This window comes from Echeneis naucrates, chromosome 17 (assembly GCF_900963305.1).
Source record: "Echeneis naucrates chromosome 17, fEcheNa1.1, whole genome shotgun sequence".
Taxonomy (NCBI): Eukaryota; Metazoa; Chordata; class Actinopteri; order Carangiformes; family Echeneidae; genus Echeneis; species Echeneis naucrates.
Window position 1 is genome coordinate 16131088 of NC_042527.1, and position 14113 is coordinate 16145200.

General features: G+C 40.0%; 2 protein-coding genes across 3 annotated transcripts; both read left to right on the forward strand.

Moving 5' to 3' along the window:
• Positions 1-519: 519 nt before the first annotated feature.
• samd7 (sterile alpha motif domain containing 7) lies at positions 520-3736 on the forward strand. The gene is made up of 8 exons (XM_029525533.1): positions 520-622; positions 815-938; positions 1412-1536; positions 1668-1749; positions 1932-2608; positions 2702-2817; positions 2902-3012; positions 3494-3736. The coding sequence occupies exons 1-8, from the start codon at positions 520-522 to the stop codon at positions 3734-3736; spliced, it is 1581 nt and encodes a 526-aa protein (XP_029381393.1).
• Positions 3737-4960: 1224 nt separating this feature from the next.
• sec62 (SEC62 homolog, preprotein translocation factor) lies at positions 4961-13953 on the forward strand. 2 transcript variants are annotated; one of them, XM_029525676.1, is made up of 8 exons: positions 4961-5031; positions 7029-7137; positions 7898-8003; positions 8480-8681; positions 9697-9768; positions 9866-9926; positions 10580-10699; positions 11082-13953. In XM_029525676.1, exons 1-8 carry the CDS (start codon positions 4996-4998, stop codon positions 11630-11632), a joined length of 1257 nt encoding a protein of 418 aa, XP_029381536.1. In that variant the 5' UTR covers positions 4961-4995; the 3' UTR covers positions 11633-13953. The 2 variants fall into 2 exon arrangements, with proteins under 2 accessions (XP_029381536.1, XP_029381535.1); XM_029525675.1 differs by having other exon boundaries at positions 8480-8669; positions 9673-9768.
• Positions 13954-14113: the final 160 nt, after the last annotated feature.

Here is a 14113-nt window from a genome sequence, read left to right on the forward strand (position 1 = left end):
ATTCCTAATTCACATTAAATGACCAAAAACAAAACACCACAATATTTCACTGAGCCATTTTTCTGAAATGTTTTTACACAAATTTGGACGGTCACACGGCACGCGGCAATTTTCAGTTAGAAGTTAGAAATTGTTTATGTAATCTGTTGTGCCCCTGTATTGTTACACTAATGGATAAAATATATAATGTTCCAGCACAAAGTTCAGTAGTTGCCAGTGAAAGGGTTTTCTGTTATATAGTGAAGTATATAACTGCTGTCCTCTAGTGGCAGGGGCAGGAAATTACAAAAATAAAGAAAAAATTTGACCAAAGTTCTCTGACAGCACAGCGTTTCACCTCACACTACTATCTTAAATCTTCAATTTGAATATATGGTTCTTTGTACAAATGTCAAGCATGTCAACGCCACTGATTTTGTACTAAACACAATCTTGTGGGAGCGGTTTGTCTGATTAGTTGTCACACATATCTGCATCTCTACAGCAATATTTACGTGGAGGTCAAAGGTTGTGTGCGTCATGACTCCACGGGAGCAACTGAGAAAGATGACGGCGCTCGGAGAGCAGGGAACTTTGGACGAAAAGCACTGGTATCGTCTAGTCAACGGCATGTCTGCTGGAGGTGAGACAGGAAAACCCAAGAGGCAATCCAACACAGCAGCAAGGAAAAGAAGATAATATATATTGTCTGAAAATTTAAACCAAATTTGTGATTTTGCCTACTCGGCGTTGATGAGTGGATTGGAAGATGCAGTCTCCAGTTCTACAGTCAGATCATGTCTGATGTGCCCTGCGATGTCTTCTGCTCCTGCAGAGCTGAGACAGAGGCAGGAGTTGATAATGAGGAACCAGATGGCCATGGCTCCACAGATCCTCGCACAGGGGCAGCAGAGGTTACAGGGCGTACCTCCACAGTTCGAACCTCACTTCATGGAAAGGTTCTTCAATATTACTTCTATACAAATTGCAGATAGAAACACAATTTGATTCTACCGATTATTGCACTAAGAATTACAATTTTATAATTTTCTTTGCATGAATATGACACTACAGTTCTTTCAATAATGGCAATTTTTGCTGTCAGTTAAGAAATCATAAATATTTAGTTTGCAGTCACAGCAAAAAAATTTAAAAATAAAATAAAAAATAAAAAATATTACCATAAAAAATCGCTGCCATTGTTATTCTGTCTTCCAATTTATTCAAAGCTGTCCTTTTGGTGGTAAATCCAGCCGGGCTGCTGAGAGAAAAAATCAGATGCAGTTTTTGTGCAATGAAAATATTTTTACTGAGATCAAAATATACTTTGGTCGGTATCATGACAGCCGATGCTAAAGACATGATTTTCGTTTTCTATGTTTGGCTCCTTGATGTTATGTTAAAAGACAAAGATTTTCTTTTCTCTCATCAGAGAGTTGGTCCCACCAAACGAGATGGTGGCAGCTGAAGCCAGACAGATCCACATGGCGCCTCACCTCGGCCCACCTCTGCCCCCACATGCTAATGTCCTGCCTGGGAGGGCCTTCCCCGGAGCAGGTGAGCATAGTACGATTCCCGAGAATAGTATTTATGAGAATGTAAATATTAACGGACCTCTCCCTCTCTTTTTCCCTTTTTCTGTTTTTTATTTTATTTTATTGCTTTATTTTTTTATTTTTTTTTTTCAGCCGGTTATGGCTTTTTACCCTCAGAACCCATGGAAACAGTTGCCCGGCGACAAGAGCTCATTCACAAGCAGAACATAGCAAGGTAGCAGGCAGAATACCAACAACACCTCATAAAATAAATTCCACCCACACAGTGGTCTGCACCAAATCTCCCTGGATAAATCATTTTCTACATTCTCAGATTTGAATCAGCTCCTTCTGTTTTGTTCATCATTATTGTAGCACAAATGTAACACTATTATGTCTGTATGGGGTCCCTTTCAGAATGGAGATGAATGCCATCCTCCATCAGAAGGAGCTGGAAAATGCCCATCAGAAGGGGCTGATGGGAATAGATAATCCTATGTCTTACCCTTCCAACCCCATGGCCTTTAGAGGTCGTCAGCGCATGCCAGACGGCCACGACGTCTTCGTCCACCGTCCCACCCTGGACGAACTTCACTCCAACAGCATACTGATGTCAGCCAGTCCTTACCCACCAATCAGCACGCTGCACAGAGAGAGGGGACGCAGGGCTGGCCGAAGGCCAACCACTCACAAGAGTGCAGAGAGCCATGTGACCAGCCTGAAGGGCCCAAGTGAGGATAAAAGTGTAGAGCAGAGCCCAGGAGCTACATCAGGGGAGGAGAAGGAGGTGGAGGCAAAGGGGGAGATGGGGGAGGAATGCGCAGCCAGCAAAATGCATCATCAGACAAAAGCAGATCCTGAAGTTGCAACAGGAAGCAGAAAGAACTACAAAGAGGGGGAGGCAGTGCTGCGTAAAGCCTGTGTAAACAGTCAGGATAGCTGCCCTGATGGGGCCAACAGTGGCACAAACGACAAAGACGTGTCCAGCCAATGTTCAGCTTTCCAGGAGAAATTCATGTATCCCTCAGCAAGTGGAGCTCTCACAGGGATGCCTTACATGTTCCCAGTCCCTGGAAATGGTTTCCTTCCCCCTGGTGAGTTTGGAAAATAAATATGAAATTGAACTACAACGCCTAAATTGATTCTTTAAACAATTATTTAACTTGTATGTGCTTTGCGTTTGCCAGGTCCCCCTAATCTCTTTCTTAATGGTAATGAGGTGTCTGAGGATATCAGAAAATGGACAGTGAATGATGTTTACAACTTTATTAACAGCATACCCACGTGTTCAGAGTACGCACAGGTCGGTTGTTGTCTTTAAACAGCTTATCATCATACTTACTCTTCAGTCTTTGCTGTGCTAATGTACGTTGATTCTACTCTGCAGACATTCAAGGACCACATGATTGATGGGGAGACACTGCCTCTTCTCTCCGAGGAGCATCTTCTGGACACACTGGGGCTTAAGCTTGGGCCAGCTCTTAAGATCCGCTCACAGGTAAAGAGAGTGCCACTCAGAACTGCTTACAGCGCTATATAGTCGTATTTTAATGGATGATTTATAGGATTAATTTGCAAGACACTCCATTTGGATTAGGAAAAGCTCCCCAGTTCTGTGGTGTTTTCACAGAGTTATGGGAGTGACAAGAGTAAAGCTGATTAAGACAATATTAGTCTGAAAAAAAAAAAACAAAGTCATATTTCTCCTGGTTTTCATGTTTGGTCTGAACATGTCTGAGTTGCTGATTTTAGTAAATAACATCACCTAATCAGCTGTATATAATATTAGAATTATTAAATGTCATAGTGGAAAAAGCATGAGTACGAGGAATGCCATTAATTAGCTATGCCTTATTGAGTTGTGTGGCTCAGTCATTATTCATTTTCTAATTTGCCCCTGTCATTTTCCAATTGTGTCTTCAATGCAATTGATGCATAGCAATTAACACTGTGTGTCATCTCTCGTTTTCCCTCCACAGGTGTCCAAGCGCCTGGGCAGCATGTTGTACATGATGAACCTGCCACTGTCCACCTCCACCACCACCCTGCATGCCACTAATGAGAAGCCCGGGGACCGCTCCTCAGAGATCGGCTCTCCTGTTAACTACAACAGTGAGGAGATGATAGCAAGTCCAAGAGACCCTGATGTCCTAAAGTCCACAGAGCACCTGCATGAGACAGAAAACAATTCCCCTCCTTCTGCCAGCAGTGAGACGGCCTGAACTGTACTAATGTGTGGAAATATGTGAACCCAACAAGGCCCAGCCTGTACTGACAGAGTATCACTATACCTGATGGGCTGCTGCTATCACAGTGACGGTTTTGTTTACATGATGATTTAACAGATTGAAGATGCTTTTTTACAATTTGCTACCTGCATTTTGATACACAAGTCAATGCAAGGCCCAGGTGTCTGCTAAATATTTGTCTTTTATAAATGTATGTATGTTTTTAAAATAAGAGTGGTGTGGATTTCGAGTTATGAGATTCTGAGAAGGTACAATGTCATTTTTTCCTTTTTCCTTTTACAATACAGGCCACTGTGGCATTTCTTTATGGATCAAAAATAACTTATAACAGATTTTTGGATTTGGTTCTTTAATAATTTTTTTCTTCTTCTGAATTGTATAAATGGCTTTTTTCTGCATAGAAAACTGCACTACTACTGTCTTCCTGCCATGGTATTAAAAAATAAATGCAAAAATAAATGCAAACCAAGAATAATAATAATAATAATAAATGTCCTGAAAACTGGCATAGGACCTGTTATGTGTACAGGTGGGTACGGCTTTCAGTTCTTAGGAAAATTTAATATTTGAATGTGAACGTAAAAACGAAGACAAAGAAGCATTCACTAATAAAGGGATATTTATTTTCTTACAGGATTAGCCCACTTAAATGCATTATCTTGTTTTCAATTGGATTCTGGCAAGTGATTGTAGCTCAGTGACGACTGATAAATGAAAAAAATATACATAAGTACATAATAGATAATAGACAAAGGAACAGAAATAAACCAGATAAACAGTGAAGTATTTAATACTTTCTGAAATGTAAATATTCAGGATAAGCACAGAATGCTAATTAAAATTAAAATAAATGTTTTAGCTAACTCGATGGTTAAAATGAATAACTAATTTGAATTTATTAACTTTCCTGAGAGAGATTAAAGACGATGCTGCGCATTATAAAACAAGTCTCAACAAATCAGAAATAAAACTGATGAAACATTCAAAGTAACAGGTGGGACTTTATGATATTATATTATGATTAAAGTTCGCCCTGACCTGCTAAAACCAACCTGGGCTTATTCCAACTCTTTGCTTTGTGAGGAAATTACAGTTGTTGTTGTTTTTTGTTTGTGGGTTGTTTTTTTTTTTTTTTTCCTTCCACAATTATCGACCGGTAAATCTCGCGATACTACGCGATCCGTGCGCGTGCGCCGCCCCGTGCGCCTTCGCAGGAGCTGAGTTGGAGGATCATGGCGGAGCGCAGGAGGCACAAGAAACGGATCCAGGTAACAGCATTCATCTGCGGACAAATCTCCGTCCGTGCCGGAGGGAAGGCAGAGAAATAAACACATGGCGCAGCTTTCCGACCTGTTGAGGGTCGGCTGCTAACGGCGGCATCCGCGCGGGAGCCGTTATCGGGCGGTTTCATGAAGGCAGATGATGGCTAAAGGTGGTTAGCATTAGCCGGCTAGCGAAAACAAACGGCAGTATTTTTGTTTGGAAAAGGCGTTGTTGTTGTTTTTTTTTTTTGTTTGTTTGTTGAGCCAGCTGCCCCCCCCCCCGGTAACAGCAGTATCTGTAACATGCTGAGAAACTGCTCCTCTCCGTGAATTGTCTCGGTTCAGCCGTTCTCATCGGTGGCTGAAGTGGCTCTGGAGGGTTTGCTGGCTAAGCTGCGTCAGCTTTAACTAGACGTGTTTACATAACGTGGAACAACGTGTGCGAATTATAATCATCCAACACAAAATAATAATGTCTGTGGAGTCAGCACAGACCAACACAGTTTAGGTGGAAAGACCACATCAGTGAATTCCCTGAAAGCAACAGTTTATTGATTTGGTACAGGTCCATTGAACTTTACGCCTTACTCTTAGAAGTTAGTTTTTATCTGCCCAAGTCCCCCAAAAAACAAACAATCATAATAATCACTTAATTCCATTAGAAAGCCAGACAAAAGACCTCAACATCTGGAAAGTACAGATGAAGAAGATTACAGCTACATTTCCCATCCTGTCAGTGAAATCTAAATGGAAATACTGATTGACTTAAATATACCTTTAACTTTTTCAAGCAAGAAGTTTTATATCTCCCCATTAATGGCTTGATACGGTTTAAAACTCGCTCAAAGATTTGTAAAACCTTTTGCTATAAACCTTAAACCTTAAAAAAAAAAGATTTTTGAAGAATTTATTCATTTATTATATAAAGAAACCCTGATCGTGTTTGTGAGAGATTTAACATTCACCCATTTGTTGTTTGAACTTCTTCTCATAAGGTATTTACATGTGATCACACTGAGGACAGTAAACAAAAAATATTAAAGAGTGTCAGTATTTAAAGCTTTGATATTTGAAGGTAATTTTAATCAGCACTATTGACCTCAAAGGAAATGCCAAGGCAGTTTGCATCTGGGATCTGATGAACCGTGAGCTACAGTTGAGAGAGAATTATCATATTTTATATGTAACTTAATTTACATCAGAGATAACAGACCTTATGTTGTTAGATAAAACAAACTGGCCTGCATGATTTCCCCTCCACTGTTTCAGTTATAGATGACTGAGTGCGTTCATTTTGAACAAGGTGTCAGAGCAGCATAACAACTCTCCTGCTGTTTGATTTCGACTGAATTGCATGCGTAATATTATCTCATTTATGAGCGTCTTGCAACTCAAAGAGTCGTGTCCATTACCAACATACTCACCCTCCATTACATGACAGTTATCTACTGTTTGATGTGATACCTTATCTATATCTTCATTGGTTAAACACTGCTGTAGATCTTTGTATTTCTGACTTGACCTGATAGTCTGTCTTCTACCTGGATGTGATAGAGCCAGGGAGCTCTTGTAGGAATGATGAGGGCCCTCTAAGATATGTGTCTTTAAACAAAGGCTTGTTGGCCTGCTCTTCCTCATTTTGCATTGACTGGTCATATATGATAACTAAAAATAAAAGCTTGTTGTGCTGTGTAAAGAAGTAAATATGCCAGCACTTCATTACCTGTGCCAATTAGTCTATGTAGACTTTTTTGGATATATTGAAAGGTTGTAGCTTGATTTTTACAGTAATGAAGATGTAGATTAGATACGACTAAGGCTGATGCAGCCTTAGTCGTATCTAATCGACATTTTCAATATCTGGAATCTTTGTTTTCCACTTAGACAATTGTTATTTTAATTGTACTCTGTCAAATCTTTGCTCATCAACTATGATTGTGACTAAGATTTTGTTTCTGCACATGTGCATCTGTTTTCATGTGTGTGTTTGTCTGGCTGTGCAGGAGGTGAGCGAGCCCACTAAGGAGGAGAAGGCAGTGGCCAAGTACCTCCGATTCAACTGCCCCACCAAGTCCACGAACATGATGGGCCACCGGGTCGACTACTTCATTGGTTAGTGTTTATATTCTGTCGGACGTCAGGCAAAGCTGGCAACACACACAACCTTAGCATTGGGTGGGAGTTACTCATTTGGTGATGTCAAAATCCTGCCCAGTGTTCAATGTTAAACACACAGGCAGTTGTGCTTAGTAAAATAAATCCTCTGCTGTGTCAGGTGTTGTCTGTGTTTGTGCCATGTAGTTGAATAGATCCAACGAATGCTTCCACTGCAGTTTCTTCCCACACAGTATTTATAGTTGTTTATAGTTATGTGGTATGTAAGAATCCATGTGGCAGTTTTGGGAAATGCTGTTTTCTCAGTAGTTTTTGGAGGAGAAAGGTATGTGGTAGAAAATTGTCATCATCGTCATCTCCACATGATCCTACGGGATTTAGCTGTTGTCAGGAATGTTGCCCCAGTTCTTCTGTGGATTTACTTTGTCTCTGAATGTGTTCTCAGACTGTCTAAAAGACATTCGATTAAGTGTTGGATAGACCTCTGCATCAGCTGCAGGACTCCTTACTCTTGTGATTGACTTTTTATATATTGGGATAATTGTCCTGCTCTTAAATTGATTTGGACTGATCAGATTGATTATGATTTTTACCTGTATTTAAAACGTCTGCAGTTTAGATAAGTAGACTTTAAAGTCTTTCACACTGTGGCAAATATTCAGCTACTGTTGAAGAATTTACAGCTAAATTCCTGTTTTACATTTTCAGGCATACTGTGTGTTTCCCTACTATCTGGCTTTACTGTCTGTCATTTCAGCTTCCAAGGCAGTAGACTGTCTACTGGATTCTAAGTGGGCCAAATCTAAGAAGGTAGACGAGGCACTGTTCACCACCAGGGAGTCTGTGTTGGATTACTGCAACAGGTTAGCTGTTAAACGCACCACTACACTTCCATTTCACAAGGTAGCTAAGAAATAGGATACAAACAAATACAATATGGCTTCTGACATGTAGAGCTGCCACTAACACTTGTTGTATTGATGAATTGATATCTTCTGATTAAAAGCCCAGTAAATGCTGACTGTGCATCATAATTTCCACGTAGATGCCTTCAAATTGCTATATATTCTGCTAACTATAACAGAAGATAAAGAAAACCAACATATAAAGATAAACCAGAATCTCTGCTTGAATAGAATTTAAAACAATTACCCCCAAAAATTTACTTAATAATTTCAAATTATCAAGTAATTTGTAGATTTGAAATTATCATTTGAGGAGATAAGTTCCAGTCAGTCTCTCACATGACTGAAGTATTAGCACACAGAATAGCAGTCATCTGAAATAAATCAATGTTTTTGGCTCTTAATAATCAGATGTTCTCTCCCCTCCTCTGTAGACTTCTAAAGAAACAGTTCTTCCACCGGGCTCTCAAAGTGATGAAGAAAAAAACAGAGAAAGACACCAAGAAAGAGAAGGAGAAAGAGAAGGGCAAGGGTGACAGCAGTAAAGAGGAGGAGAAGAAAGGGAAAAAGGAGAAAGACAAGAAGAAAGAGTCTGAAGCTGCTGAAACCAAGAAAGAGAAAAACGTACGTGACCCAGTGTTAGCAGAAAACATCACATGCCTACACAAACAGGACAGCTTGTTGGTGGCTGTTTTATTCATTCATGTAAAAAAGAAACGAATAAAGCAGAAATGAGTTATATGGCACACCAAGAAAAATAATGAATATATATTTGTGGCTGACAGCAGCACACCGATAAAACATGTTTGTGTTACCGTCAAAAACCAGAAACATTTGATCATTTTAGTGCTTTAATGATGTGATCCATTTGAAGGCGGGTTCACTGTTACACAGTGTACAGACTGAGTTCAGTTCTGTAAATTTACTTTATGACCAGCTCATCTTACTGGCCTTATGTTCAGACAGTTAATGTGAGTATATTGACTTTGCTCTACAGGTTCAAAGTACACTGGTTTGTGCTTTGTTCAGGTTTAGCAGACGCAGCAGTCATTCCAAGCTGCTGAGCTGTAGCAATAAAATCATCGTTTAAAAATCACGACCTCGTCATCTGGCCAGACCAACATAAATCCAGGTTGACGATTTGAGCTTTGCTTTGCTGCATATTTGACTAATTTGGCATTTGAAATGAATGTGAATAAAGAAGGTTGCTTCAGTGCCTTAGGCAGAAATGAAGGGAAAATAAGGTTTAGCAATGTAACTGGTGGATATTTGCTCTCTTTCATTTAAATGAGACCATTCAGCTAGCTCTGTCAAAATACTACAGGATCACCATGTAATGTTTATAAGAACACAGCAATATTCATTGTGTTGGCCAATCAAACAAATCCAAGAATCGGTCCTGGTCCATTACTTTGTGATTCAAATGCTGAATTTCAACTGTTTACCTGAAGACAGACAACCAATAAGAAGCTTCCTTTATATTAATGGTTGAAGTCCTGCCTGTGAATGTTTGTGTGCCTCTTCAGCCTTAAATTACAAAACTAACACTGAAATGCCCACTTATCATAAGTTCACATATCTTGAGTTTTTTCATTCATAACACTGTAATATTTTTTTTAATTAACAGGATGACAGTCCTGGATCCCCCAAGAAGAAGAAAGAAGTTAAGAAGAAGTTTAAACTGGAGCCTCACGACGATCAGATGTTCCTGGATGGAAATGAAGTGAATACTCACAGAGAATAAATACATTAATGTGTTTTCAATGCTCAAACACAATCAGAATAACACGCAGCACATCCGTCGTGTCTCTTTACCTTAGGTTTATGTGTGGATTTATGATCCTGTCCATTTCAAGACGTTTGCTATGGGGCTGATTCTGGGTGAGTCACTGATTAAAAACCACAAGGAAACGGGGGGTTACACAAACCAGCAACAACATTGAACCCAGTTTCCTCATTTAACGTTGTGGCTGACTTGTGTAAAATTCTCAGCATTTAGTCTTGTTAAAAAATACTGAGCCAATAAATACATGACAAAGACTGTAACCTAACTTTAGCCTTATGTTATAGCCTGTAGAAAACACCAGCAGGGCATCGGCTTTGTTTCTACAACAATATCTTGACGGGCTGATTTGCTTCCACAATCTGGTTTTTCTGTTGTAATAGTTTCTGTCCCACAAATAAGGGGGTTAGGGTTAGGTTAGCTTTTCCCCAATTCTCTTGGTTGCCATGGTGACTGGTGTTGAGTCCTGCCACATCCAGTTGTTTGCATGAAAAAGCTGCAGTGACCAACAAGCACCTTTCTCAACTGAGCTCGGGGCCACAAACCGTTTTCAAAAGAGAAGTGGGCTGTGGCGCTTTTTATCTGCAGGCAGCCACATTCACTCTTTCCTCATGGGGAACTATAACAAAAAGCTTAGTCTAACACAATAAACACTGCATTCCCTCATACACTGAACATTATGTTTGTTTTTTAAAGACTTTAGATTTCCTGTATGTGTCTGCTCATATTGTCTGTCTGTTCTGTGTTTCAGTCATTGCAGTGATCGCAGCCACACTGTTCCCCCTGTGGCCAGCAGAAATGCGTGTCGGAGTGTACTATCTAAGTGTTGCAGCCGGCTGCTTTGTTGCTAGTATATTGCTTCTCGCTGTTGGTAAGTATGTATTAAAAGTGACTGCAAAAGTTACAATTTCCTTTTGTTCTCGTGAAAATGAAACAAAAAAAAAAAAAAACAAACTGATTTACACCGTCAAATGTTAGTTTACCTTTCTTTATTTCTAATGTTGTGTCCACCTGATTGACAAACATGAAGTTAGTGCCCAATTGCATACTTCACTCAATAACTACACACAAGTTATTTTTTTGAGTTTTGTCATGAAGCAAATAGTTTCACATCAGCACTTTGGTCAGAGGTCGACAGCAATGCTCCAAGTGACTGTTTTCACTCTGTGATGTCTTGAGCCAGCCATGTGATTTGATCACACTGCTGTAATCAGGAGTTAAGTCACCTCCCTTGTTGTTTCCTGTCTCCTCAGCCCGCTGTATCCTCTTTTTGATTATCTGGTTGGTGACTGGCGGGCGCCATCACTTCTGGTTCCTCCCCAACTTGACGGCAGACGTTGGTTTCATCGACTCTTTCCGGCCGCTCTACACTCACGAATACAAAGGACCACGAGCCAGCAACAAGAAGGGCTCAGAAAAGGCCGATGAGAAGGACAGCGCCGCCTCCACAAAAGCTCAGAAATCAGACAGCGACGAGAAGTCAGACAGCGAGAAGAAGGATGCCGACGATGAAGATGAGGAGGAAGATGAAGAGAGCAAGGAGGCAGGACAGGAGGAGGGTAAAGAGGCAGAGGAGGAGGGAATGGGGCAGGACCACCAATCGGACACAGACAGCGACCGGCGTGAAGACGAAGGCTCGCAACACAGCAATGGAAACGACTTTGAGATGATCACCAGGGAAGAGCTGGAGCAGCACACAGAGGAGGAGGAGGAGGAGGAGGAGGAAGAAGAAGAAGAGCAGGAAACACAAGAGAGTAAAGAAGAGGGTGGGAGTGAGACTAAAGCCCAGACTGGTGGAACATAAACTTCTTACAATCCCATCACTCTACTTTTTTCTCTGTCCTTCCCTCGCTCCCTCCTGTGATGCAGGACCTGATAGTCCGGTCTCTCTAGGCCTGCTGAGGCCAAGGAGAGCATCCATCTCTTCTTGTTGAGATCTTCCACTAAACAGCACCGATAGACCAGAACCAGGATAGACCTGACCCTGAAAAGTTAACAGCTCTGATAATGTGAGAAAAATGTACAGAAAACAAACCGAAGAAGAAGAAGCCTTATGGTGGATCTGATTCCTCCCACCCAAATAATTGAGTTCAAAAGAAAACTGCCACCCGACGTTTGCCTGAGGAAGTTGTCAACGAAATCCATCAGACCTACAACACCTTATTTTCTGTCTTTGTTTTGCATTTTTTTTTCTCACTGTCATTTCAACTAATTATTTTATTTCTGTCCCCGGTGTTTGGTTTGATTTGGAGGTTTTGTAAGTGAGTACAAATCCACATTTATCACACTAAACTCATCCGCAATACAAGAAGTGCTAGTTTCTCTTATTTTTACTGTCATCTTTGAACTCCAGGTCATGGTACTGTTCTGACCCTTGTGGAAGTGAAAGCCTGAGAGTCACTTTTTTCTCTCTCGTTATCAGTTTGTTGTTTCGGTGGTAACAGGAGCTTCACCACCTGGTGAATACCAGTGAGTCTGATAGCTTTCTCAGGCAGCATTTAAAGCAAATTTATATGTACGTCTGCTTCGAAACTAAGCCAGATGGACCAAATCCTGTAGTTTACAAAAATAACAACATTGTGGCTGGGTAGAGTAGTATGGCTCTTGATGTATTTGCCATTGTCAGTAAGAGTCTTTTTTTTTTTTTAAGAAATGGCTGGTGATCATAGTGCAATCCTCACACTTTGTTTACTGACGTGGGACTCATCTTTCCGATTAAATGTCAGCAACTGGGACACAGCTAGTGCACTTAATTTTCTTTCTTTAAAAAAAAAAAAAACAAAAAAAAAGAAACAATTGCAGCGTTAGTTGTACAATTTAAGATAGAAGATATAAGATCCAAGACTTATTTGCAAAAAGAACTAGATAAAACGTGAGGCGAACTCTAGTGCCAAACACAACTAATAAAGATGTTATGCATGCTGACTGTGAGAGTGAGGGGTGCATTGTGTTCATCAGTTCACCATTGTGTAACTGCGGTGTCAAGACTCCTCAAATGTTTCACATCTTTGACAATGAGAAAAAAAAAAAAAGCACAGCATAAGGTCGTTAGTGTGTAGCTAAATAAATATTTTCGGTCTCAATGAAACCATTTAAAAGTGTTTGCACTAGACTCCCATCCAAACCAGTCCTGTCTAGTCTCGCAGCCATCACGTGTGAAAATAGTGGGCGTTCTTCACAAAGCCAGCTCTGCCGGCCGGTACATGCTCGACAGTTTAGTTCCCAGTCAGAGTCCAGCACCCGACGGCTGTGGTCCAAGCTGTTCAAGAGGTTCACATTATCTTCTGGCTAGAAAATGTCTTAGATGCTCTCTTTAGTCATAGCAAGGATTATATTTAAGTATAAAAAATAGAAATGTCTCATTTATATATGGATTCTATTGATATATCAAATATATACATATAATAATTGCAGTCTATAAAACAGCTTTCCCTCCTTTTCTTTTGTATGGGGAATAATTAAACCACCTAAGTGTTTCTAATGATGTTTTGTTTTTATACAATCATTAAGTGTGTACTCATTTAAAAAGTAACATCTGGGATTAGAAAACTGGGGGAATTTATTAGATATCAGATATCTTTATTTAGTTTGTTTTATACTTGCCACGGTCATGTTGAATTTGTCTGTATTTCTGTCATTAACAGTTAGTGAGAGAATAAACGTCAAACTGGTGACTAAAACCCGCAGCCATTTCCCACATGACCTGACAGAAATCTACCATATTCCATGTATTTGTCCTGAAAATGAACTCATCTCAGCTGTATACTGTAATCCCACTGAGGTTTGTAGCTCTCTAAGTTTCTAACTCACACCAACATGTCCTTGCTCTGTTTTTTTTTTGTTTGTTTTTTCCTAATAGTTTGGGGGGAAGGGTTTCTCTCCCCAACACAGGCAAAGTGCATCTCTGTGTCCAAGTTGCCATTAATATTGGCAAAACTATTTCACAAAAGAGAAAAGGTAAATGATTTTCCCAATTGTTCTTGACTGTTGCACAGTATCGGTCTGTTGTATATTGTAGTATTATTACTCTATATGCTGCTGCTTTTCATCGCACATTTCTGGGGGAAATAAAAGTGAAACTGTAAAAACATCCCATGTTTTTTCTCTGGTCAAAAAAAAAAAAACCAAAAAAAAAACAACTGTCTTTTGGATCAGTGTCATTCTGAAAACTGTCATGCAATATTGGAGTATAATTTAATAAAATTGGATGTCTGGAAATATATCTGTATCTTATCATTGCAATAAAAATATAGAAAGCACTTGAGTACTGTGATATTTTCTGTGG